Here is a 24,479-nt window from a genome sequence, read left to right on the forward strand (position 1 = left end):
TGAGCTGTACAGCCTCGCGAGGCTGGTCGCACTTCGATCGCCGGAGCCGTATGGAGTTGTGTGGAGCTGGTCCCGACATCGTGCGGGGCTCCGAAAAACTGACTGTGTTCAAAAACTGACCGTGTTCAACAGCCTGCCGGCCCGCAGCCGCCTCGACGCCGTACGCACCGCCTCGACGCCGTGCGTCACGTGCGAACTTCCCGCGGACTTCGCTCGAACTTCATGTCACTCACTCGACCTCCGCGCGGCCACTGCTTCTGGTTTGGTCGCGCTTGCCGCATGCAGTCGCATGCTTGTGGGACAGGCCCTTTAGGTGTAGGATAGTCCTAGTGTACGGGGATCGCTGGTTGGCGAGGATTCGATGGGCGAAGGGCCTGTATCAGTGCTGTATCTCTAAACATTTGTGTGGCCATGTGGGTGCTGTACTGTCCATTGGCACTTACACTTTTTACACAAGTTTTATGTGGAGAGTTGTATCCTATGGGGCAACAGGCTCAGTCGGTGGGATTAGACTATGTTCCTAACACCAGCCAAATGACCTTCTTTGTTGTAAAAATTTACATAATTCTGGTAGTGCTGTGTCTTTCAGAAGGATTGTTCTTCTGAGGTCCTATTTGTTCTCTCAGAAGAGATCACATGGAACTATTTTGGAGCTTTCCCTGGTGCCCTGGCTAAAACCACTCACTCACCAGGGAGATGCAAGGAACTGCAGATGCTGGAATCTTGAGAAGAACAAAAAAAGTGCTGGAGGAATTCAGCGGGTCAGGCAACATCCGTGGAGGGAATGGACAGTTAATGTTTCGGGACGGGATGCTTCTTCAGACGCGAAAAAGATCCCGACCCGAAACGTCATCTGTCCATTCCCTCCACAGATGCTGCCTGACCCGCTGAGTTCTTCCAGCACTTTTTTTTTTGTGTGTTTCACTCGGTCACCAGAGCAGACAGTCTGAACTTTATCAGATTGCTTTCGGGAGCTTTTGGGCAGGGTTCCCACACGTCGACTGCCACTGCACGCAAAAGGACCTCATTAGCAACAAAATACTTTGGAAGTCCTGAACTATATAAAGGCACAGCTTCCGTCAAAATAAGATACTGAGCCCCTTTGAGGAGAAATGTAATTTTAGTGGAGAAAGTTTCCTCAGTACAACTTTGCCAGTTCCAACAATGCTAATGTTTTGGCATCAAAGGACTGTGTGCCTTTAACAATTTACAGCTAATATTTACGATATCCCTTCTGCTGTAATGATTTCCTCCAAATGGCAATGTTAGAGGGTGTCAATGAGATAAACCACGCCTGGTGAAGTTAATCCCTTCAGAGAGTAAGTGCAGTGTCTAGTTTCCCCTCCTCTTCATCTCGTTGACATCACGGGCAGGCAGGGAGTCAGAAAGTGCCTGATACATTCCCTCGTTAGTCCCAGCCTCTTGCTGCTGAATGCAGATGCTGAGCTGCTGCTGGATGGAGGGGAAGCAGGGTGAGCGGAGGAAACGTGTGGCTGGCAGCTCCCAGACGCTGTTCCCCATGGAGTTCTCCCTGCCACCTCCTGTGACAGTGGCTCGCAGTTGAGAGAGTGAGAGACAGAGGGGGGGAGAGAGAGCGAGAGAGAGAGGGAGGGAGGGAGGGGAGGGGAGGGGGAAGTCTCATCAAATATAGGTCGGTGACAGAGCAACTGCACAGACGTTTGGACGGTGAGCATTCCTGCACACATGGATCTGTACAGATGTGTCTTTGTTGGATGGCTCGTAACTCTGCTGCCAGGTGAGAGATGGGGAGAAGTTTTGTGGGGAGGGCACTCTGGTGGAGAGGGGGGGCACAGTCTCTCTGCCAATTCACTGCTTTGTAAGTATAATAGGTTTGTCATGCAGCTGAAGAATGAGGAATTGCTAGTGGATAGAGTGAGAGAGAGAGAGAGAGAGAGAGAGAGAGACAGAGACACACACACACACACAGACAGACGCAAGGTTCTGATTAACCAGGGTTCCTATAGGGAAAGTGAAATGAACGGCCAAGTTATACAATGAAGAGGAAATGAAGAGAAAGTATAAATCAACATTCAAGATGTGTTTGAAGTTATACAATGTGAAACCCTTTGCGTGTGTGTGTGTGTGTCTCTCTCTCTCTCTCTCTCCACTTCACTCCCTCCCCTTCTCTCTATCTCTTGAAAATTGTCTGTTTATTCACTTCAACTTTGAAGTGGAATAAGAATTGAATTCAGCAAATTAGCTTGCTGTGTTAAGGGGGGCACCAGAAACTGTGCGGTGTCTCCTGTCACTTTGCAGGCATTTGTATATGTGGCTACTGGAAGACAGTTCCAGGAGGTTGGGTTATGTTATTAAAATATGAGGTTTAGTTGGACCTCTTTAAAGCAACAGTCCCCGGCTTTTGTGTTTGGTTTCCAAACTGATCACAACTTATAAAACCAGTACTGTTCAATCTGTGTTTTAGTTTCCTGTGGCTACATAAACACCATGTGAAACTCTGTAAATTGAACACTAGCTATATTCTTTTCGATCAAACCCAGAAGAGAAAAAAAATTGCTTGTAGTTATACCGTGGATTTTGAGACATCACAAAGCACTTCGCAGCCTGTGGAGTAGCTTTGAAGTGATGTCACCGTTGCTATGCGGGGAGCGCGGAAACCATTTTGGGTGGAATAAGCTCCAATGTGCAGTGACGTGATATTGAACCCGATAACGTATAATGGTAATATTAATAGAGAAATGAATATTAGCCAAGTAAAGTTTCACTGTTCGCCTGGAAACTTGTGTACCGTATTATCCTTTGCGTTACGCTCACGAGGGCTGGCTGGTTTACGGTTGCGTCCAAACGGGAACTTCTCTGACAAGGTGGCACTATCTCGGTCTTCCAATGGAATAGTAGCCAGGGCTTCATGCTTGCCTTTGGCGTTATTGGGGCTGGTGGTGAGAATGTGGCTTTCTCAGCCTCTATTGAGGTCTCAGAGTGATGAAGCAGGATGCTAGAGCCCTTGTGCTGTATTGGGTGATCAGATGTGTTTGAGGTTGTTTGCAAGGAGTTTGGGAAGAGGAGGATGGGGTCCCATCAAACTCATCACCCCTGCCCCTATTCACTCACATTTGAACCTTCACAGTCTACAGGTAGACAGCTTACCTTGCTGGCTTGAAGAGTAGAATATGGAAGATGACCTTATATCACCACATCCATAGACTGCTATAGTGTCACAGTGAGTCATAGTCAGACAGGCCCTTCAGCCCAACTCATCCATGCTGACCAAGATGTCCCATCTATAACAGGCTGAAAAAGGGTTCCGACCTGAAACGTCACCGATTCCTGTTCTCTAGAGACGCTGCCTGATCCGCTGAGTTGCTTCAGCATTTTGTGTCTTATCCCCATCAAAACTAATCCCACATTTGGCCCATATCCCTCTGAATCTTTCCTATCCATGTACCTGTCCAAATGTCTTTGGAAATGTTGTCATTATACCTGCCTCCTGTGGCAGTTCATTCCATATACCCATCACCCACCAGTGTAATTGTTGCCCCTCAGGTTTGTATTAAATCTTCCCCTCGCACCGTAAACCGTTGTCCTCTGTTTTGATCACCCTACCCTGGGTAAAGCGGTTTGATTCCCCTATCGTGGAATTTAAGATGGAGAAGGCCACCATTTGGCACGTCAAGTCTGGGCGGGAAGTATCTAGAAGCAGTTTAAAAAAAAATGTTCAAAGCCTGATGATGACAGGACCTTCCAATGGAGCACTGCAGAAGCCACATCTTAAAGCACCGCTGAAACTTATGCTAGGTGACAACAAACCACTCCCAGCTTAGCCAACTGTCAACGTTCTGCAGAACTCTAAATGATACTTTCATATACATAATTGATTGTAAGTATGAAGCCAATCCAAAATAATTTTACCAATAACCTTTTTCTCGCCCTTGTCTTCTTCTTTGCACTACTGTAATCTTCATTGAAATCATTGGGGTTGTGAATATTGTGCTGGGTTTAACATGCTGCAGGATTTAAGGGCCAAATCCCCAGCATAAGCATTGGGGAAACACAGCAAAACTGATCTCTGTCAGTGGTTCCATGTGGCAGCCATGTTCAGCACTCAATATCGTTTGGTGAACAGGGACCTCCACATTGGACTATGCATATACTGAAATCCCTGACATGTTGACAATCCAGGCAACATTTGCCGTATAATAAAGGTCGCATTTTATCGAAGCTGGAGTAACTCAAAGCTGGAGTAACTCAAACCCTAAAAGCTGGAGTAACTCAACGGGACAGGCAACATCTCTGTTGAGAAGGAATGGGTGATGTTTCAGGTCAAGACCCTTCTTCAGACTGAAAGTCACGGAAAAGGGAAGCGAGAGACATAGACGATGATGTAGAGAGATAAAGAACAATGAATGAAAGATATGCAAAAAAGTAAAGATGATATAGGAAACAGGCCATTGTTAACTGTTTGTTGGGTGAAAATGAGAAGCTGGTGCGACTTGGGCTGGGGAGGGATAGAGAGAGAGAGAGAGAGAGAGAGAGAGAGGGAATGCCGGGGCAACCTGAAGTGTGGGAAATCAATATTTATACCACTGGGCTGTAAGCTGCCCAAGCAAATGATGAGAAGCTGTTCCTCCAATTTGTGTTTAGCCTTACTCTGACAATGGAGGAGACCTAGGACAGAAAGGTCAATGTGGGAATGGGAAGGAGAATTAAAGTGTTTAACAACCAGGAGATCAGGTAGGTCTAGGCGGACTGAGTGAAGGTGTTCAGCGAAACGATCGCCCAGCCTGCGTTTGGCCTCATTTTATCTCTGCCTTTTGCTGTTTCCAGCTGTTAAAGTCATCCTTTGATCACACACACCAAAGATAGTCAAGAGTGTTTTAATAGCCATATGTCGCAGACAGAACAATGATTTTTTTGCTGCACCAGCACAACTGACTATGTAAACATAATACTCTATAAACAGTATAATAACTTTCAGTGTATGTATAAAGGCACGTACACACTGACAGTCACACAGAGAGTCACACAGAGTCACACAGACACGCACACAGACGCACACAGACACAGACGCACACAGCCACACATACACACACACACACACACACACACACACACACACACACACACACACACACACACACACACACACACACACACACACACACACACACACACACACACACATCTACACAAAGCCACAAAACCCCAAGTCTGTGAAGTTCACAGCTTATTTGCAGGTTTTAGTGTTTAATAGCTCGATGGTTATTGGGAAGAAACAGTTCCTGAACCTGGATGTGACAGTTTTCAGCCCCATCAGCCAAAATTTGGACTCCGGTTACAATTCAGCCAAACATAACCACTGTGATGATGAGGTGAAGCCCACTTTTGCCAGATAGTCTACAGGCTTATGCATTAAAAAATAGAATGTACCAGAGGATAGTGGCAGGAAGATGATGACCATTTTTCTTGTGAAGTGCGGAGTGACTCCGTGGGTCAGGCAGCATCCCTGGAGAACATGGATAGGTCATGTTTTTAAGTCGGGACTCTTCTTCAGACGCATCCCGATCTGAAACGTCAGCTATCCAGTTCTCCAGAGACGCTGCCTGACCCGGTGAGTTACTCCAGCACTTTGTGCCCTTTTGTATAATCTAGCCTCTGCAGTTCCTTGTTTCTACAGCTCCTCTACCTCTCTCAGTGCCAGGCAGGACCATTTGCCTGGATTATCTTATGTCGAATAGTGAAAGGCCTGGATAGATTGGATGTGGAGAGGATCCAATCTCCTAGTATGGGTGTCAGGGGTTATGGGGAGAAGGCAAAGGAATGGGGTTGAGAGGGAAAGATATATTAGCCATGATTGTATGACGGAGTAGACTTGATGGGCCAAATGGCTTAATTCTGCTCTTATGACTTATGAATCTTCTATGCTCTGTGAGATGTGAATCCATCAACTTCTGACGCTGAAGTGGCTATTGCCTTGTGAGAGCAGAACATCAGGAGATGTAACAAACTATCTGCCAACATTCAAACTCAATTTGTTTTGAAACTTGCTTCTACTAGCACAGACAAGATGGGCTGAATGGTGTCCTTCTGCATCTTTAAATGAATTAATTCCATAATAGTCCATGGATGTGACAGTACAACGAGACCATCTTCCCTTTTGCCGCCGGTTCCTTGACAGTCCGCGGGGGCACTCACTGTGGCTGTGCTCTGGAGGAAACGTTGTGGTATTGAGACCCCCATCATGGTCTCTGCGTACATCACCCATCAGATTCCTCATTCACTGGGGAATTGTGTCTGTGTTGAGTCACAGGATCTGGTGTGTTTGCCAAACCAGTCCCGAAACACTTCAGTGGTTCAGCGCTTGGCTTGATGTTGGCTCAGGCTGCCTAGCGTAGTATGATTAATTTCTCTAAATCATATTAAGGAATGAATCAGCCGTTTGCTTCCGAATGCTTTTATGGTACAGAAGCTGGGCATGCAATCCATTATGTGAGTGCCAGCCCTTTGCCAAAACAATCCGACACCAGAGCCACTGTGACAACTATCTGTTGCATCCCTGCCTTGAGACTTGATCCCATTACCTTTAGCCTTCATAGAATGTTGTCTGGACTAGAGTGCTTGCATTACAAGTGAGAGTGAACAGGCTGGGACTATTTATCCTGGAGCATAGAAGGCTGAGGGCTGACCTGTGAAATTTAATAAAGTTATGAGGGGCATAGATAGCATCAGTGCTTTTAGTGTGGACAACATATGCAGCGCTTTTGACTGCGGTACATCAATCTAGTTTTCTGACTTCTTAGAGACTTGTCGACATGTGTTATCACAAACAAAATTAACTGAATAGGATAGTCACCATATTTCTTCCAGTGTAGGGGACCTCACAGGTCAGGTCGGGGGGGAGTTCCCCCCGCCATGGGTACCATGTAATCCCGTGCTACCTGCTCCATGGTCGGATAGTCGGCGACTAAACCGTCTCCCCCACCTGGTTTGCCAGGTGAGGAGGGGGCTGTGGACACCCAGCAGGACCAAAAACAAGACCTGTCAAAGGGCGGATGAGCTTCTAGCGAGCCAACTTCAGTAGACGTTGCGATCACTGTCGTACATAGCATTGTAAGGCACCGTGCCCGTTGATGTTTTCAACGGCGATGATGATGATGATGGAGTCTAAAATTAGAGGGCATCACTTTAAGGTGAGATATAAAGGAGATCTGAGGGAGAGTTTTTTCACAGAGAGGGTGATGCATGAATGGATCGAGCTGCCAGAGGATAGAGCTGAGGCAGATTACAATTACAATGTTTAAAAGACATTTGGACAGATACGTGGATAGGAAAGGTTTGGAGGGATATGGGCCAAATATAGGGACATGGGATTAATGTAGAAAGGTATTTTGGTCAGCATGAACGAGTTGATCTAAAGGGATGGTTTCTTTGCTTAATGACTCTCTGAATAGAATAGAATAGAATAGAATAGAATATTTATTACATGTCATTTGAACCTCAGTGAGGCTCAAGCGAAACTTAGTTTCCACAGCCATACAACCAGAGACAATTCCTACAAGACACACACACAATTCAAGTTACACAAACATCCATCACAGTGAATCTCCTCCTCACTGTGATGGAAGGCAAAGTCTTTCTCTCCCCTGCACCATTTTTCTCCCGATGTTGAAGCCCCAGGCGGGCGATGGTAAGTTCCACGGCCATTTTAGGCCGCGCCGGGCGATGTACGGTCCCGCTCCAGGCCTAAAAGTCACGAAGTTGGAGCCCCCGGCGGGCGCTGGAATGTCCCGCGGTCATTGAAGCCGCGCCGGGCGATGTACGGCCCCACTCCGGGTCGTTCCAACCCCCCGACACGGGCTGGAGAAGTCCGGGAGCCCCGGAAAGCGTTCTCTCGCCCGGACCCGCGAGCTCCCGATGTTCCAGTCCACCGGACCTGCGGCTGCAGCTGGAGCCTCCGAGCTCCGGGGTCGAGCCGCAGCAGCGCGCCACCACCGCTCCCCACGCTCCGAGGCCGGCCAGCCCCACGATGGTAAGTCCGCAGCTCCGCGACTGGAGGCCCCAGGTCGTTCCGGTTGGAGGCTGCTCCACGGTGCTAGGCCTCAACGACAATGGAGACCCGACAGGGAAAAGGTCGGGTCTCCCGTGCAGGGAAGAGATTTTTTTAAGTTTCCCCCTCCCCCCCCACCCCCCCCCCATATACACAGTTAAAAACACTATTAAAAAAACACGAACTACATTTAACTAGACAAAAAATAAAAAGACAGACAGGCTGAAGGGGCCGCTGCAACAGTGTCACGTCGCCACACCCAAAGCAATGGTCCACGCCGTGACTGCTTATGGCCAAGCATTCCATGTTCCATCAGCCCTCAGAGTGAAGACATTTAGAGTATTGTGCTCAGATTTTGGGCACCATGTTATAGAAAAGATGTTGACAATCTGGAAATGGTGCAGAGAAGGTTTACAGGGATGCTGCCAGGACTCGAGGGTCTGAGCTATAGGGAGAGGTTGAGCAGAAGGGTTTCGGCCCGAAACGTCGCCTATTTCCTTCGCTCCATAGATGCTGCTGCACCCGCTGAGTTCCTCCAGCAATTTTGTGTACCTGAGAGGTTGAGCAGGCTGGGACTCTATTCCTTGGAGCGCAGGAGGATGAGGGGTGATCTTATAGAGGTGTACAAAATCATGAGAGGAATTGATCGGCTAAATACAAAGTCTCTTGCCCAGAGTGAGGGAATTGGGTGGGGGGGGGGGGGGGGGGTTGGGGTAAGATTTAATAAGAACCTGAGGGGTAGCTTTCTTTACACAAAGGGTGGTGGGTAAATGGAACGAGCTGCCGGTAATTATAGAGGTAGATCTTATAGAGGTAGTTGGAAGAGGAAGAGGCAGGTACATTTAAGAAATAGGATAGTGTTTAAGAAGGAACTGCAGATGCTGGAAAATCGAAGGTAGACAAAAATGCTGGAGAAACTCAGCGGGGGCAGCAGCATCTATGGAGTGAAGGGAATCTTTCGTTCCATAGATGCTACTGCAGCCGCTGAGTTTCTCCAGCATTTTTGTCCACACAGGTACATGGATAGGATAGATTTAGAGGAATAGGGGCCAAACGCACGCAGGTGGGACTGGTGTAGATGGGACATGTTGGTCGGTGTGGCCGGTGGGTCTGCTTCAACGCTGTAAGACTCTATTTGTTCAATCGATCCTCGGATCACATCCTCCTGAGAAAGAGCAGTGGCCTCAGCCACACGGTCCACACCAGGAGATCCCTGCACCCCCGCTGACTCCCAGCCCTTGCCTGCCGATCCTCAGCATCTCCATTCATAGCTGGAGGTAGATGTGTCCAGTGGTGAGTGGTGGGGGGGGGGGGGGGGGGGTCGCGAGTGGTGCCTCTAACCAGCGGCACTCCCTCTAACCAGCCCCTCAACAAGGTCCAATGTCCACACTCCTCCTCGGCTCGTGAAGCACTGGGTGCGTGTGCTGCATCTGAAAGCGTTTACACATTGGTTGTGCGCTCCCTCGGGTTGCTCCCTACAAACACGTAGGAATTCAGAGCAGTCCGTTGTGTAAATTCTCGAAGACTGAGGAGCATTGAGTAACTCGGCTGCCTGCCACTGTAAACAGAATGCTACATTTGGAGTCTATCCAAGTTCTATGTGAGAAACTACCTCCAGGGCTGGTCCACTGTGGGTCACTAATCTGACAAGCTCACGGCCCCCCCACTTGTGGCGCAGTGCGGACTCTTCCAGTCAAACTCGCATTTTCCCAGAACACATTTTGTACAAGGTGTTAGTGCAAGGGTTGCCATGCCGACAATCTACAATATTCCCGAGCAACAGGTCGACGCCTCTTCACCATGAGGAATGATGCCCAGCTGAAATCCTGGGTGTCATGTGCAGGGAAGTCTGGGCTCCGAGGCTTGGATCTCGACGTTGGGTTGACTGAAGCATATTACAACCAATGTTGCCTTCATGAACATAGGAGAACCCGGCGTGGGGGAACTGCCGTGGGGGGGGGGGGGGAGAATAAAGGAAGACCTGGCGAGGGTGAACAGTCGGGAGAGAGGGGGGGCAGAGAACAAAGGAGGGCCCGATGTGGGGGTCTGCCCTAGGGAGGGGGCGGGGAGAGAACAAAGGTGGACCTGGCGTGGGATACTTGTAACATTGTCAGCGTCCTTTATGTGGTGACTATTTGCATACCTTGGGTTTGCAAGTAAAGAATTTCACTGTGACTTGTCACATGTGATACTAAGGAATTCGGTAACCTCTAGACATAATCTCTTTGTACGTCAATTTGTTTCGATAAAAATTGTAAATTGTCCCTCGTGTGTAGGTTAGTGTTAGTGTACGGGGTGATCGCTGGTCGGTACAGACTTGGTGGGCCGAAGGGCCTGTTTCCATGCAGTTTCTCCAAATGATATAAAGTAAATCACCGCCCACCCTCACCACCCCCCGCCCAGCAACCTCCACCAAAACTCTTCTATCTTCCTTTAAGATGCCTTTCATCTATTAGAGTTATCGCAACTGATAGTTTGGTGTCAAGGTTGGGGATACTTGTTACATCCAAAGTTTCTTTGAATACAAGCGTTGGTGAGAACACTCGTGGGTCACTTTCTTCCCCCCTCCCCTCTGGATTTAGGCACACTGCCCAGAAATGATGTTTAGTTTAGTTTAGCTTAATGTTTTTGTGTCGTGGAATTTTTCTTTAAACTGAGTTCAAATGGGATGAAATTTTTGCCTATAAACACTTCGCATGCTGGGGATGAATTATATTGAGACTTTAATTGGCTGTGCAAAAATTTAAAACTATATAGTCTAATGTGAAAGGGATGTGGTGTAGGGACTGTGATCGGATATTAACTAAAAGTACTGTCGGCAGCTTGGTACATCTTATTCCAATTTTGACATTTGTTGTAACGTTCATAGCAGCCTTGGAAGTAAGTGGTGTAGGAAGATGCTGATATATACCGAAGATAGACCAAAACATGAGGTCCTGTTCCTCCATTTTTCATCCACAGGCAAATTTTGCTCGGGCACCTCACATTTGGCTTGGGCACCTTATAACCCAGTGGTATGAACGTTGAATTCTCTAATTTCAAGTGATCCCTACATTCCCTCCCTCCATGCCCTTCCCCACCCTACTTGTCCTACTAGATCCACTATTCGCATCCTTGTATCCCTTCGTTATCACCTCTTTTCCAGACAACAATGGGCCATTATGGGCTCCACCTCTCCTTGGTCGTCTTTTGCTGGCCCTGCTTTGTCCCGGCCTTTTCGTACCTCCAGTTCCCTCGCCTCTACTTTCAGTCTGAATAGGGATCCCAACCCGAAACATCACCCATCCTTTTTCTCCAGAGATGCTGCCTGACCCGCTGAGTTACTCCAGCACCTTGTGTATATCTTTGGAAGCAAGAGGGCCTGATTGAGTTTGCCTTTTCTTGCCTCACAAAGAGGTGAACTTGATTCTGTCTGCTTTCTATTTGTTGTTGCACACATTGTATCGATTGTTTACTCTGAGTTTAATGCGAACTAGGAATTGCATCGTACCCTGCTGTGTCTTACGATAAACTGGCCTGAAACTAAACAACAGAATACATTTGAAGTGCAGCTGTCATTGCAGTTTCAGGAAACATTGCAGCCCAACTAGTTTATGTACAGCAAGCTCCGACAACTTACAAGATGCTAATCTACAATGGGAGGCACAAGGAACTGCAGATAGAGTCACACAAAATGGAAACAGGCCCAGCTTGCCCACATCAAACAACATCCCCCATCTACGCTAGTCCCACCTGCCTGCATTTGCCCATATCCCTCTAAACCTGTCCTATCCACTTTTCCTATCTATAATCCCTGCCTCAACTACCTCCTCTGGCAGCTCATTCCATGCACCCACCACCTTTATTCAGATAAAATGTGTCGGAAAGAAATGCAGATGCCGGTTTAAATCGAAGATAGACACAAAATGCTGGAGTAACTCAGCGGGGCAGGCAGCATCTCTGGAGAGAAGGAATGGGTGACGTTTCAGGTCGAGACCCTTCTTCACCCATTCCATCTCTCTAGAGATGCTGCCTGTCCCGCTGAGTTGCTCCAGCATTTTGTGTCTACCCTTGTTCAGATGCCACTGTGGAATTGTTACTCCCAGATAATTGGGTTCTATCCTGACCTTTGGACCTCTGTGTGGAGTTTGCATGTTGTCGTATTAATGCCTGAAATTTGTCTAAAAGACACATTTGCTGGAATTTTGAACAAAAATTTAAAAAATAGTGCTGGACCTTTCTTCTATTAATGTCACGTATACCAAGTTACAGTGAGTGTATCCAAATGTAAGTTTTGACTTGTAACTTGGTATAAGATGACAATAACAAATCAATACCAGTACTAAAATCCACACTGACTGCATTTAGTGCTGAGAGTGTGACATGTTTGTACTGTTTTGAATATAGGAATAGAAACTGCAGGTGCTGGTTTCCTGTTGGGAATGCCTTCTTTCCAAATCATCGCACACCTACCTTACCAAAGACATGCCATTATCCTGAGGTGATGATGAGATTTCCATTATTTATCCCCCAGATGACAGTGCCAAATCGGGTTAATTAGTCATTAACAGGTTTCTCTGTTGGGATCTTGCTGTGCACAAACAGGCTGCCACATTTCCTACATTGTAACGATGAGTACAGTTCAAGATCACTTTCTGGTTTGTAAAGAAGCTACATTGTGCCAGGGCATGGTGGCAGCACAGTGGTACTGCGGTAGAGTTGATGCCTTACAGCATCAGAGGCCCAGGTTTGATCCTGACTGCGGGTGCTACCTGTACAGAGCAGAGATCCTATAGCGAGCAAGATAGCCCACTCGACGAAAAAGAAAGTGTTCGGCTGGCAACCGGAAGGTAGCCGGTTCGAATCCCGCTTGGAGTGCATACTGTCGTTGTGTCCTTGGGCAAGACACTTCACCCACCTTTGCCTGTGTGTGAATGTGTGTGAGTGATTGGTGGTGGTCAGAGGTGCCGTAGGCGCAGATTGGCAGCCACGCTTCCATCAGTCTGCCCCAGGGCAGCTGTGGCTACAGAAGTAGCTTACCACCACCGAGTGTGACTGAGGAGTGAATGAATAATGCGATGTAAAGCGCCTTGAGTATTAGAAAAGCACTATATAAATCCCATCCATTATTATTATTATTACTGAAATGGATGAAAAAAAGGCCCACGTTCGTACTACACGTCAGCCCATTGCATTTAGAAGGAGTGGCCTATCTTGCTCCACTATAGGATCTTTGGCACAGAGTGTTACGTTCTCCGTGTGCCTGTGTGGGTTTTCACTGGATGCTCCGGTTTCCTCCCACACTCCATAGACGTACAGGTTTGTAGGTTAATTGGCTGCGGTAAAATTATAAATTGTCCCTAGTGTGTAGAATAGTGCTAGTGTACAGGGATCATTGGTTGGCGTGGACTCAGTGGGGCAAAGGGGTTGTTCCCGGCCTGTATCTCCAAACTAAGCTAAACCAAACACAAAATACACTGGAAAACGGCACGCTGTTCTTTCCTTCTCATTCTTTCTCTCCTGGATGTAACCAGACAAACTCCGCTCATCATAAGCTTTCCCCAGTTTATCACCACAGACCTCCTTCAGAATTACACCCCCTCCCGCTCCCTGTGGCCTTCATCAGCAGGTGTACTGGCACTACCACCCATCAACCTCAGCACCATGGGTGCCAGGGCCTTCTCCCGCGCTGCACCTAAACTTTGGAATTCACTACCCCCCACATCCGCGTACTGGACTCCATGACTGAACTCAAAACCGCTCTTAAAACCCATCTTTTTAAACTAGCTTACTCATTTTAAAAACCGCAACAACTGCATCTTATTTTATATCAATCTCAACTCGTTGCTTTTTGTATGTTTTATTGTTGAATTTTTAATTACTGATGCTTTGTTGCTTATTGTATGTTTATTACTGATATTATGTGATGTAAGGTGACCTTTGTCTTGAAAGATGCCATTAAATAAAATGTATTATTATTATTATTGTGTGACCTTGTGCCACTGGCTCTTGTTATTTAATATGTAGGTGAGTGGACTGTATTCTCTTGCCCATCCTACATAGTTCATACTTTCAAACCGTACAGCATGGTGGCAAAATGGGATGGCAATCTGATTTTAACAACAGAGTATGTGTGTTTTTGTGTGCATGTTATTTCGTGTGCACTAGTGTGTGCATGTGTGTTTCTGTGCGCATGCGCGTGTGTGTATTTGTGTGTGTGAGCGCGCGTGTCTGCGTGCACGTGTGTGTATTTTTCTGTATGAACGCGTGTGTGCATGCGTGCGTAGGTGTGCGGTTTTGTGTGGGTGCGCACATGTACACCTCAGTTTTCCATGTGCGCCTCTCTGAGCCTGTGTGTGGGTGACAGTGTGAATGTGCATGAGCTACTGGTTTCCCTGTGTATCTGTGCATCTTGCTCTCACCGTGTGTGTCTTTTTATATCACTTTTTTCATAATTGTGTCTTTTGTCTCTCACTATCTCCGTGTGTGTGTGTGTGTGTGTGTGTGTGTGTGTGTGTGTGTGTGTGTGTGTGTGTGTGTGTGTGTGTGTGTGTGTGTGTGTGTGTGTGTATGTGTGTGTGACTTTCAATATCTGTTTCTGTTACGAAATATGAATCTGTATGTTTGTCTTCAATTTTGTGTGTGTCTCTTTGTGTTTCCCCAGGTATATCTGTGTCTGCTTATTTGTGTGTGCGTGCACATGTGCGCGCGTGTGTGCGTGCACATGTGCGTGTGTGCGTACGCATGTATGTACATGTGCCGGTGTGGCTAAGATACATGGCATCATTTCTCTCCATTGATCAAACTCGTCAGTGTCCTCAGAAATTAATTAATAGCCACTTCAGGAGCTGATAATTAGCCAGCAGCAAACCAGAATGGATTCTAAGTCCTAGGAATATGATAGTTTGATTGAGAGTTTTTTGATTTATCATTTGAGTGTTGTAAATGTGATTTAATTCCTCCCTAACGCTCTATTTGATTTGGTTTAAAATTCTTTGAATACTCAGCTGTTAATCTTCCCACTCAGTCTATGACAGCTTCTTGGTATTAATTCACTATGTGTCTCTAATCAGTGCATTGCTAAAAATGTCAACATTTATGATAACTGGAAGAGTAGGAAATCTAGTGCAATTGCCGCAAGCCTTGTGCATCTCTGTGTGGTGTGCCAATTCCTCATGGCCACAACTGCCCTTCATTTGGCATTGGTTGTCCAAGGTCCCATGAAAGCATGGACCAATGCAAAGAGGAAAGAGGCCACAGCCCTTTGTGACAAGACCAATCCTCTCAATACAGTCAGTCTCTTTCCAACTCCTGACATTGTAATCTTCCTTTCCAAATATTGATCCAGTGTTCTTCACTATTGAATCAGTTCATGGTGCTTTCAGGCAATGTGGCGAAGTGGTTTCCCTTTGTGTTTAAGAAGGAACTGCAGATGCTGGAAGATCGAAGGTACACAAAATTGCTGGAGAAACTCAGCGGGTGCAGCAGCATCTATGGAGCGAAGGAAATAGGCGACGTTTCGGGCCGAAACCCTTCTTCAGTTTATGCTGGTTCTTTTTTTTTTTGCCAGGGATCTGAACTCAATGCTCTCTGGTGCTTCCTCCTTTCAATCGTTGCCTTTTCCTCTCAATCTACTTAAGTTTCTGGTGCTTCTAGGGCAGCACAATAGAACAGCGGTAGAGTTGCTACTTCACAGCACCAGAGACCCGGGTTCGATCCTGATTACGGGTGCTGTCTGTACGGGGTTTGTACATTCTCCCTGTGAGCACGTAGGTTTTTTCCAAGTGCTCTGGTTTTCTCCCACAGTTCAAAGATGTGCGGGTTTGTAGGTTAATTGGCTTCTGTAAAATTGTCCCTAGTGTGTTGGATGGAACTAGTGTATGGGGTGATTACAGGTAGGGCGTGGACTCGGTGGGCCGAAGACCCTGTTTCCGCACTGTATCTCTAAACTCGAAACCAACTTCAAAGTTTGGGGCTGAAGAGCAGTATCTGGTGGAAGAACTGGTGCGAGGAAAAGCTAATTCTGCATAATACAGACCCGGCCTGATGTGATGGAATCAGATACTGACTCTGAGAGACCAACGTTACCTCAGAGGGAGCTAGGATGAATAATCATCGCGGTAAGTTATCCCATTACCTGTGGCAACCACACAGACATTGGCTAAATGCTTTCACAACGAGGGGGAAATAATGCAAAAATGGATTTGGAATGCACAAAGAAGAAAGGGAAATATAATCAACTGATTGAATGAGGGAAACAGGAGAGCCAGGGAGATGATTGACCTGACTTCAGTAAAGTGATCGCACTGTGCAATTCAGTAAGGTTGGCAAGGTACTGCAGTGTGGAATGGAGATTTGTTTTTTCTAGTTTAGATTTGGATTGGAGTGCTGTCTATTTGGCCAGACTCCAGCCACCAAGTCACTACTTCAGTTAACTCGGCACATTTGTGGCAATCTGGCTGCCTCTCTCCCAAAAGGAACGAGGAAATTGCTTTCCCTTAACCCTGTCAGGTCGGATCAACAAGCAGACCATTGAGGCACGAAGGAATCAGCTTTCACACAAGCCATCTTTTCTCTTTAACTGAACTGACAGCTTCTTAATGGAAGAGAGGGGACGGCAGGAAGCCAGGAGATGGATGGATGGTAGGATTTCTTTAAGCAACGGTGCAGGCTTGCCAACTGAATAAGCTTGCATTCCTTTAAGCTTTAAGCTGGAGAACTGCAGCCTGTAAATGTATAGCTCCTATTCCACCCTTTCTCCTTTGGCCATCGCAATGAATGCAGAGAAATGCATGCCAGGTCCACAACCCAAATCCTACCGCGACAAACGGCAGCATAGTTGCATAGCGGTAGAGCAGCTGTCTTACAGCGCCAGAGACCCAGGTTCAATTCTAACTACGAATATTGTACATACATTGTATGTTATTCCTGTGACTGCGTGGGTTTTCTCTGGGTGTTCCGGATCCCCCCACATTCCAAAGACATACAGGTTTGTACATTAATCAGCTTTGGTGAAGTTGCAAACTGTCCCTAGTGTGTAGGTAATGTGTAAGTGTACGGGATGATTGCGATTGGCGTGGACTCGGTGGGCCGACAGGCCTGTTTCTGTGTTGTATCACTAAAGTCAAAAGTCAAAGGAATGCTCCAGACCTCCTCTCGTGCATCACCATGGTCTTGTTTACTAATTGTGCATTCTTCTACTAGTGTCTTTTTTTTGCACAATCTTTTACTTTTCACTGTCTTGTAGAACGTGAGCAATTTAGGCTTTTGTGTTGCCTGTGTGTCTGCAGTGGTGCTGCAAGTAAGTGTTCCATTGTACCTTTTCCTCACCAGACTGTGCATATGACAATAAACTCAACGTGACTTGACTTCCCAATATTCCCCTCTGTCGCTCTGTCCCACCATTCAGCAAACTATTCCTTGTGACAATTTCAAAGGTCTGCTTGTCACTTGTCCAATGTTCTCGTTCTGGATTGTGGCCATTATCATCAGAATGCTGGAAACGGCTACCAGCCATATTAACACCTAGTATCGGAGAATTGAACATGTTGGTTCCCAAAACAATGAGCAAGTGGTGTTGGCAAGATGTCCAGCTCGGTCACAAAGAGGTTGGAAAGATTTTACAAAGTCTATCAGGGGATCCATCGGATGCTGTACGAATGGTGCTTGGTTACTGTACGAATGGGCATGCGTTTATTGCAGTGCCTTGCACATCCCTATCGGAACATCTCAAAGTGCTTTATAGTCTATCAAAGCTTTACAACTGTGACTACACTTTAGTGTAGTACAGAACAGCCAATTTGCTACATCGCTGCTTGCGAATGACCAGTTAAAATCGACTTTATTAATGAGCAATAAAAGATAAATTTTAACCAGCACATCTTGGCTTAACTTCTTGTGATACAACTTTGGAATTGTTTGCGTCCTCCTGTGAGAGTTGGCAAGTCCTCAGCTGACGGTCTCTTCCAGAAGGCAGCACCACTGGCAAGGCAGCATTTCCCTTGTGCTGGCTTGAAAGATGGGATATGAACCCATAACCTTCTGGTTCCAAGGGAAATAGCTGCGATCCAAGCCATGTTTGCCAACAGGCCAATAGCTCTGCTTTAAGGCGTTGAGTGTTGAGGAATCAGTAACCAAATATCAGCGATCAAGGTGGGAAAGGGACCAAGGTTTTCTGGATGGGAAATGAACGAACTGCAAAGAGAACTGCTGGGAGGGTGGTGGAGCCAGGTACTCTCACAGCATGTGAAACATGTTTAGCTGAGCACTTGAAACATCATGGCAGAGAAGGCTGTGGGCCAAGTGTCATAGAGTCATACAACATGGAAACAGGCCTTTCCTCCCAACTTGTCCAGAAGGCAGGAGAATGGAGTTGAGAGGGAAAGGTAGATCAGCCATGATTGAATGGCAGAACAGAATTGATGGGCTGAATGGCCTAATTCTGCTCCTGTGCCTTGTGGCCATATGATCGTATGCCATTTGGCATGAAGAGTAAATCGGTAGTTGTTAGTTTACGGCAGGGTTCTGTTCCTGAGACTTGATTGTAACGTGGACAGTTCACAAGTCGGCAATCAGCCGCAAACTGAGTTCCTACACGGCAGACGGTGCCTGTATTTCCACAGCAACCAACAGTTCTGCTCACCAGTCTCCCAAACCCTCGCTTGTACATACAGTACGTACAGGCTACACATACGTCTGGTGTTCGTAAACTGGGGAGGACCTGAATTGGGGATGGCAACGCAGTTCAGCTTTGGAAAGGCAGTGGGTTCAACCTGTCCCTCGGTTTATATAAGATGATGGTTGTTGAAGGAACAGGTACACTGTGGAGTCTGTGATTATGTCGGTTGACAGCAGTTACAGACTCCCCATTGTTTAATGGGAGGAAAGTCCATCTCTTCAAAGGGAGCCAAGTACCAGTACAATGGCAGAGGGAGATGAGTGTAAATACTGATCTTATACCTGAGGAGGGTGCTATCTAGTGATTACAAGAGGAGATGGTGAGTCATTGATGACCCAAAGTAATTGTCCAGCGCTATTCTAATGAAACTTTTGCTTTTAAAAATAGCTGTACGACAAAGAAAGTGATTAAATGTGTCGGAAGGAACTGCAGATGCTGGTTTCAACACAAAAAACTGCAGTATCTCGACAGGTCAGGCAGAAAATGAATAGGTGAAGTTTCGGGGTTGAGACCCTTCTTCAGACAGAGATTCAGGGAAAGGGAAACGAGGAATACAGCCGGTGATATAGACACAAATGAATTAAAGGTAATGATGATCAAAGAGAGGTGGAGCCACAATGGTCTATTGTTGTCTGTGCGAGGTGATAACGAGTTATACAGACAGTGAAATTCAACCAGACGATAGTGAAACTAGTGCAACAACTAGGGTGGGGGAGAGACGGAGAGAGAGGGGATGCAAGGGTTACTTGAAGTTGGAGACATCAATGCTCATACTGCCGAAAGTGAGGTGCTGTTAACTATATTCATTCCAGTGTCATGGATTCAGTTTCCAATGATGAGAAGCTCAGGCAAACATTACCTCACATATTCTGTTCCTTGGATGAGCCTCCTTCACTCAATAAGCAATCTCCCCTCATTCAGAATCCTCGATGTCTGCGAATAGCTGTCAGTGGATTATTGTGTTCAGGTTGCAGAGGGATTTAAAGCACTCCAGGTTTTAAAGTGCAGCTTTCCCATCGACATCTGCGTTTCAAGTTATTGGGGGATACATTTCTACAGCAGCAAAAGACTTCATAGAACCTAGAATTTGATCCCAACCAGTTGCCAAAGTCTTTAGCCTTGTGGCAACCTTCTACTTAAGAAGGGTCTCGACCCAAAACGTCACCTGTTCCTTCGCTCCATAGATGCTGCCTCACCCGCTGAGTTTCTCCAGCATAGAAACATAGAAAATAGGTGCAAGAGTAGGTCATTCGGCCCTTCGAGCCGGCACCGCCATTCAATATGATCATGGCTGATCATTCAACTCAGTACCTGCCTTCTCTCCATACCCCCTGATACCTTTAGCCACAAGGGCCACATCTAAAGGCATTTTTGTCTACCTTCTACTTCCTGTCAACATCCTGCTGTTGGTATCCCTATGTGCTGCCATTATTCCATTCCCAATCCAGCCTGGATCCCACCTTAAGCCTCACTTACACCCACAACACCGTCTAGTTTTAAACTTGGCAAGAGATTGTCCGATCAGTTCACGTGCTTGTGAGTTGTTCTCGACGTGATAAAGAACTGTTCCGAATGGTGAATACTAATTGTTTGCCTTCTTGCATCCAACAGTTCCATGTGACTCATTCAACATTGACACAAAATGGCCACGAATCATCAAGGGGTCGGCAGAAGCACAGTTTGGTTACACCGTGCAGCAGCATGAAGCCAGCGGGCAGAAGTGGTAAGATCAGTAAAAACATCTTTCAGCTGATTCGTGAAGTCTACTGTGAGTTCTTGAGCACTGTGGGTTATCAGGTTATACGGGGCAGCACAGAGGTGCAGTTGCCTGTCACATCGCCAAAGTTGCGGGTTCGATCCTGACCTCAGGTGCTGCCTGTGTGGAGTTCACAAGTTCCCCCTCTTACCGCGTGGGGTTCCGCCGGATGTTCCAGTCTCCACACCCCAAAGATGTGCAGGTTTGAAGGCTAATTGTTCCTAGTAAGCCAAGAGTGGATTAGAGAGTGGGATAGCATAGAAACAGTGTGAATTGTAGATCAATGGTTGGCCTGGATGATGGGTCGAAGGGCCTGTTTCCATGCTCTATCTCTAATCTTAAAATACAGGGACTTCCACTGATTAGAAATGAAGTGGTAACTTGGCTTGGCAGGCTGCAACTGAAGGTTGCTTTGTTGGAAGGCTAGCTTTCTGGAATAAGTGGAGAAATGTTGATCTTGAATGTTTGGCAGGTTCTAATTCCCTTGTTTTTGACCATTGATGAAGATTAAATCCAACCTTTCTGTCCTGGGCCTCCTCCACGGCCAGAGTGAGCACCACCGGAAATTGGAGGAGCAGCACCTCATATTCCGCTTGGGCGGCTTGAACATTGACATCTCCAATTTCCGGTAGCCCTTGCTCTCTTCCCCTTCCCAGCTCTCCCTCAGCCCTCTGGCTCCTCCACTTCCTTTCTTCTGCTGCTGCTATCGCCTGCTGCTAATGTCCTGAGATGGTGCAAAGATTGTCGAGCAAAAGGCAATTGTGCTACGATGGTGGAGTAGCTAGAGTTTGATGATTTACTTTGCAGGTGTTGTCTGGATAGAACAGAGGGCAATCTGCCTTGTGTGTAGGCACGCTGGGCCACACTTTCTCTTTAGCAGGATGTGTATAAAACATCTTGAGTAGATCTCACCAATGCCATCCCACTCTTTATACACCCAAGATAACCTTCCTCTCCACTAATGATTTACAAACGTCCATTTTGTTGTGCCTCATGCATGTTACTTTGGATGGCGTGTGTCTGAAATGGAAAATGACTCGCCCCAAGATCACAAGCCCTCGACCACAGTAAGGTACAAAGATAAGCCCCACTTGTGCATCACTTTAGGATCGTGACTCACAGCTTGATGGGGAACCGAGTTTGAACTCTTGCACTGACCTCGGCTAACAAAAATGGGATGAATTCCTCAAGTTCCTTTGCCGGTCAATTACTCCTGGCAGTGTCAGGCATGTGCAAGGTAATAAACGGCTCCTGATTAAGTGCATCAAGGTTTAGCCAAAATGCAGAAGCAGATTTTTTGGCAATGGCGCCTGACCCGAGAATCCAACACAATGTGGAATGAGAAAATGCAGCTTGTCTCGTCATAGGTTAATGTGTCCAACAAACCTACTATCCAGACATGGATTCAGCCAGTATACCTCGAGAGAAGATATCCATAAATTAAAGCCTTGTATTTTATTCCTGGCTGATTCCCAAAGGCATGCGTTGGGTTTTTGGTTAGAAGACCAGTGTTTCAAATCCCCTCTGCTACCTATAGTTCCCACTGATTTATCTACCTTAAACAGGCCCCTCTAACCAGCTGTCAAACTGCTAGCAGCATTGTTAACCAAAATAATTTGCATTTATATAAATCTTTTTCACAATATTCCAAAGTGCTTTGCAGCCAGTTCGGTAGTTTTGAAGTGTGGTCACCGTACTAATATCACAGCCAATATGCCCACAATGGACTCTTACAAACGGCAAGTAATATCTATCAGGCTCAAATAAAGTCACAAAGTGCTGGAGTAACTCAGCGGGTCAGGCAGTATCTCTGGAGAACATGGATCAGTAATGTTTCAGGTCGGTTGCATCTTTTGTTTTATCAAACTGGCATCTGCAGTTCCATGTTTCTTTACAATGATCAGGTCTTCTGGTTTAATAGCCTCAAATGAAGGATGAATTTCTGGCTGGGAAACTTGTGGACATTGATAGGGGACATAGGGCCTTGGGACGTCTCGGGATAGTCAGCATTGCACTGGAGTACCAGGCCAGATGCCACCTTTCTACCCTCTGGAGGGTGTTGTGCACCCACGACTTTGTGACTCAGAATGTGAGCATTCTGCTCAAAGAGGGACCCGGTGCTGAAGGGCCACCGAGAGAACAGAGGAGGACCCGGAGTGCAGGGCCCGACCATTTTGGGACTATAATGAATACTTTGGAACCTTGTTGGCTCCCTGTAGGTTGGGCCTCTTTGGATACTTTGTGTATTGTACGCAAAACAAAGATCTTCACTGTACCAAGCACATGTGACAATGCCGTATCATCACCCTTGTTGGTCATCACTTAATCCAAGGGTGAGCTAGCTCCACCATAGTGGATGGTGGTAGATGTTGGATCAGAGGCGACTCCTTAATCTGATTCTGAATCCATCAATCAACAATGGATGGATTTGGATTTATATTGAGGAAATTCCAAAGATTTTGCTATTTACGGCAGGCTCCAGTTTGATGGGGTTTGGACATCACCAAGATTGGTTGGTGGCCAGCTCCTACCAGATTTGTTGAGGTGTACCCTTCATTTAATTTCCTCTGAGCACCTCAGGACCTCTGACGGTGATTATTAAAACACAGGAGTATGAGACTCGATCAGCGGAGAGCTGGGCATCTGCGTAGATTGTCTAGTCAGGATGAGCTGAGGTCTGAGGATCGATGCCATCAATGCTAGTGACAATGTCTTTGGCAAAAACATGGATAATATGGTCGCCTAATTATAGGAAGGATGTCAACAAAATAGAGAGAGTACAGAGGAGATTTACTAGAATGTTGCCTGGGTTTCAGCAACTAAGTTACAGAGAAAGGTTGAACAAGTTAGGGCTTTATTCTTTGGAGCGCAGAAGGTTAAGGGGGGACTTGATAGAGGTCTTTAAAATGATGAGAGGGATAGACAGAGTTGACGTGGATAAGCTTTTCCCACTGAGAGTAGGGAAGATTCAAACAAGGGGACATGACTTGAGAATTAAGGGACAGAAGTTTAGGGGTAACATGAGGGGGAACTTCTTTACTCAGAGAGTGGTGGCTGTGTGGAATGAGCTTCCAGTGAAGGTGGTGGAGGCAGGTTCGTTTTTATCATTTAAAAATAAATTGGATAGTTATATGGACGGTAAAGGAATGGAGGGTTATGGTCTGAACGCAGGTGTATGGGACTAGGGGAGAATACGTGTTCTGCACGGACTAGAAGGGTCGAGATGGCCTGTTTCCGTGCTGTAATTGTTATATGGTTATATGGTTGTAATATTGTGGAGATTTTTTGTAAATCAGTTTAGTTTATTGTCACGTGTACCGAGGTACAGTGGAAAGCTTTTGTTGCGTGCTATCCAGTCAGCAGAAAGACAATACATGATTACAATCGAGCCATTTACAGTGTATGGATACATGATAAGGGAATAACATTTACTGCAAGGTAAAGCCAGCAAAGTCCGATCAAGGATAGTCCGAGGGTCATCAAAGAGGTAGATAGTAGTTCAGCACTGCTCTCTGATTGTGGTAGGATGATTCAGTTGCCTGATAACAGCTGGGAAGAAACTGCGTCTCTTAATGTGCTTCCTTCATTCAATAGTTCAATGGTTATTTATTATCACATGTACCAATATACAGTGAAAATTCAATTTTTGCATACAGATCAGTGATTATTGCCATGCATAAATACATTCCCCAATTAAATACAGAATATACAGACACATCCCATATACAAGAGTCACCAGGTTTTGGTGCCATTTTCAAAATCCAAGCTGCAGCCGGCCATAGAGGCCCATTGCAGCCAAAGCTTCCATTTGGATCGTCCAGCGAACCGCCGTCCCTCTCCCCGCCTGGCCACCTTCAGCCTTCGTGCAGCTGACCTCGATGGCGTAGAATATAAGACCCCCGGTTCTGCTTAACGGCCTTTTGTTTTGTAGCGTCCGCCACCATCATCGACTGTCCGTACGGTTTGAAACCGCGCCGGTTCCCGATCCTCGGGGATGAGCGGGTTCGGGGGCTTCCATCTCCGGGTCCGTATCCAGTTCTGCG

The 24,479-nt window shown here is 46.5% G+C and overlaps 1 protein-coding gene across 1 annotated transcript in view; it reads left to right on the plus strand.

Moving 5' to 3' along the window:
- The first annotated feature begins 1,397 nt into the window (after window positions 1-1,397).
- itga11 (integrin subunit alpha 11) overlaps window positions 1,398-24,479 on the plus strand; it is a 132,810-nt gene continuing 109,728 nt past the window's right edge. Inside the window, exons 1-2 of the mRNA XM_033050054.1 lie at window positions 1,398-1,756; window positions 20,292-20,403. Coding sequence (XP_032905945.1) covers window positions 1,705-1,756; window positions 20,292-20,403 — 164 coding nt within the window. The 5' untranslated portion in view covers window positions 1,398-1,704. The remainder of the gene's footprint in view (window positions 1,757-20,291; window positions 20,404-24,479) is intronic.

Source organism: Amblyraja radiata, chromosome 34 (genome assembly GCF_010909765.2).
Source record: "Amblyraja radiata isolate CabotCenter1 chromosome 34, sAmbRad1.1.pri, whole genome shotgun sequence".
Lineage (NCBI taxonomy): Eukaryota > Metazoa > Chordata > Chondrichthyes > Rajiformes > Rajidae > Amblyraja > Amblyraja radiata.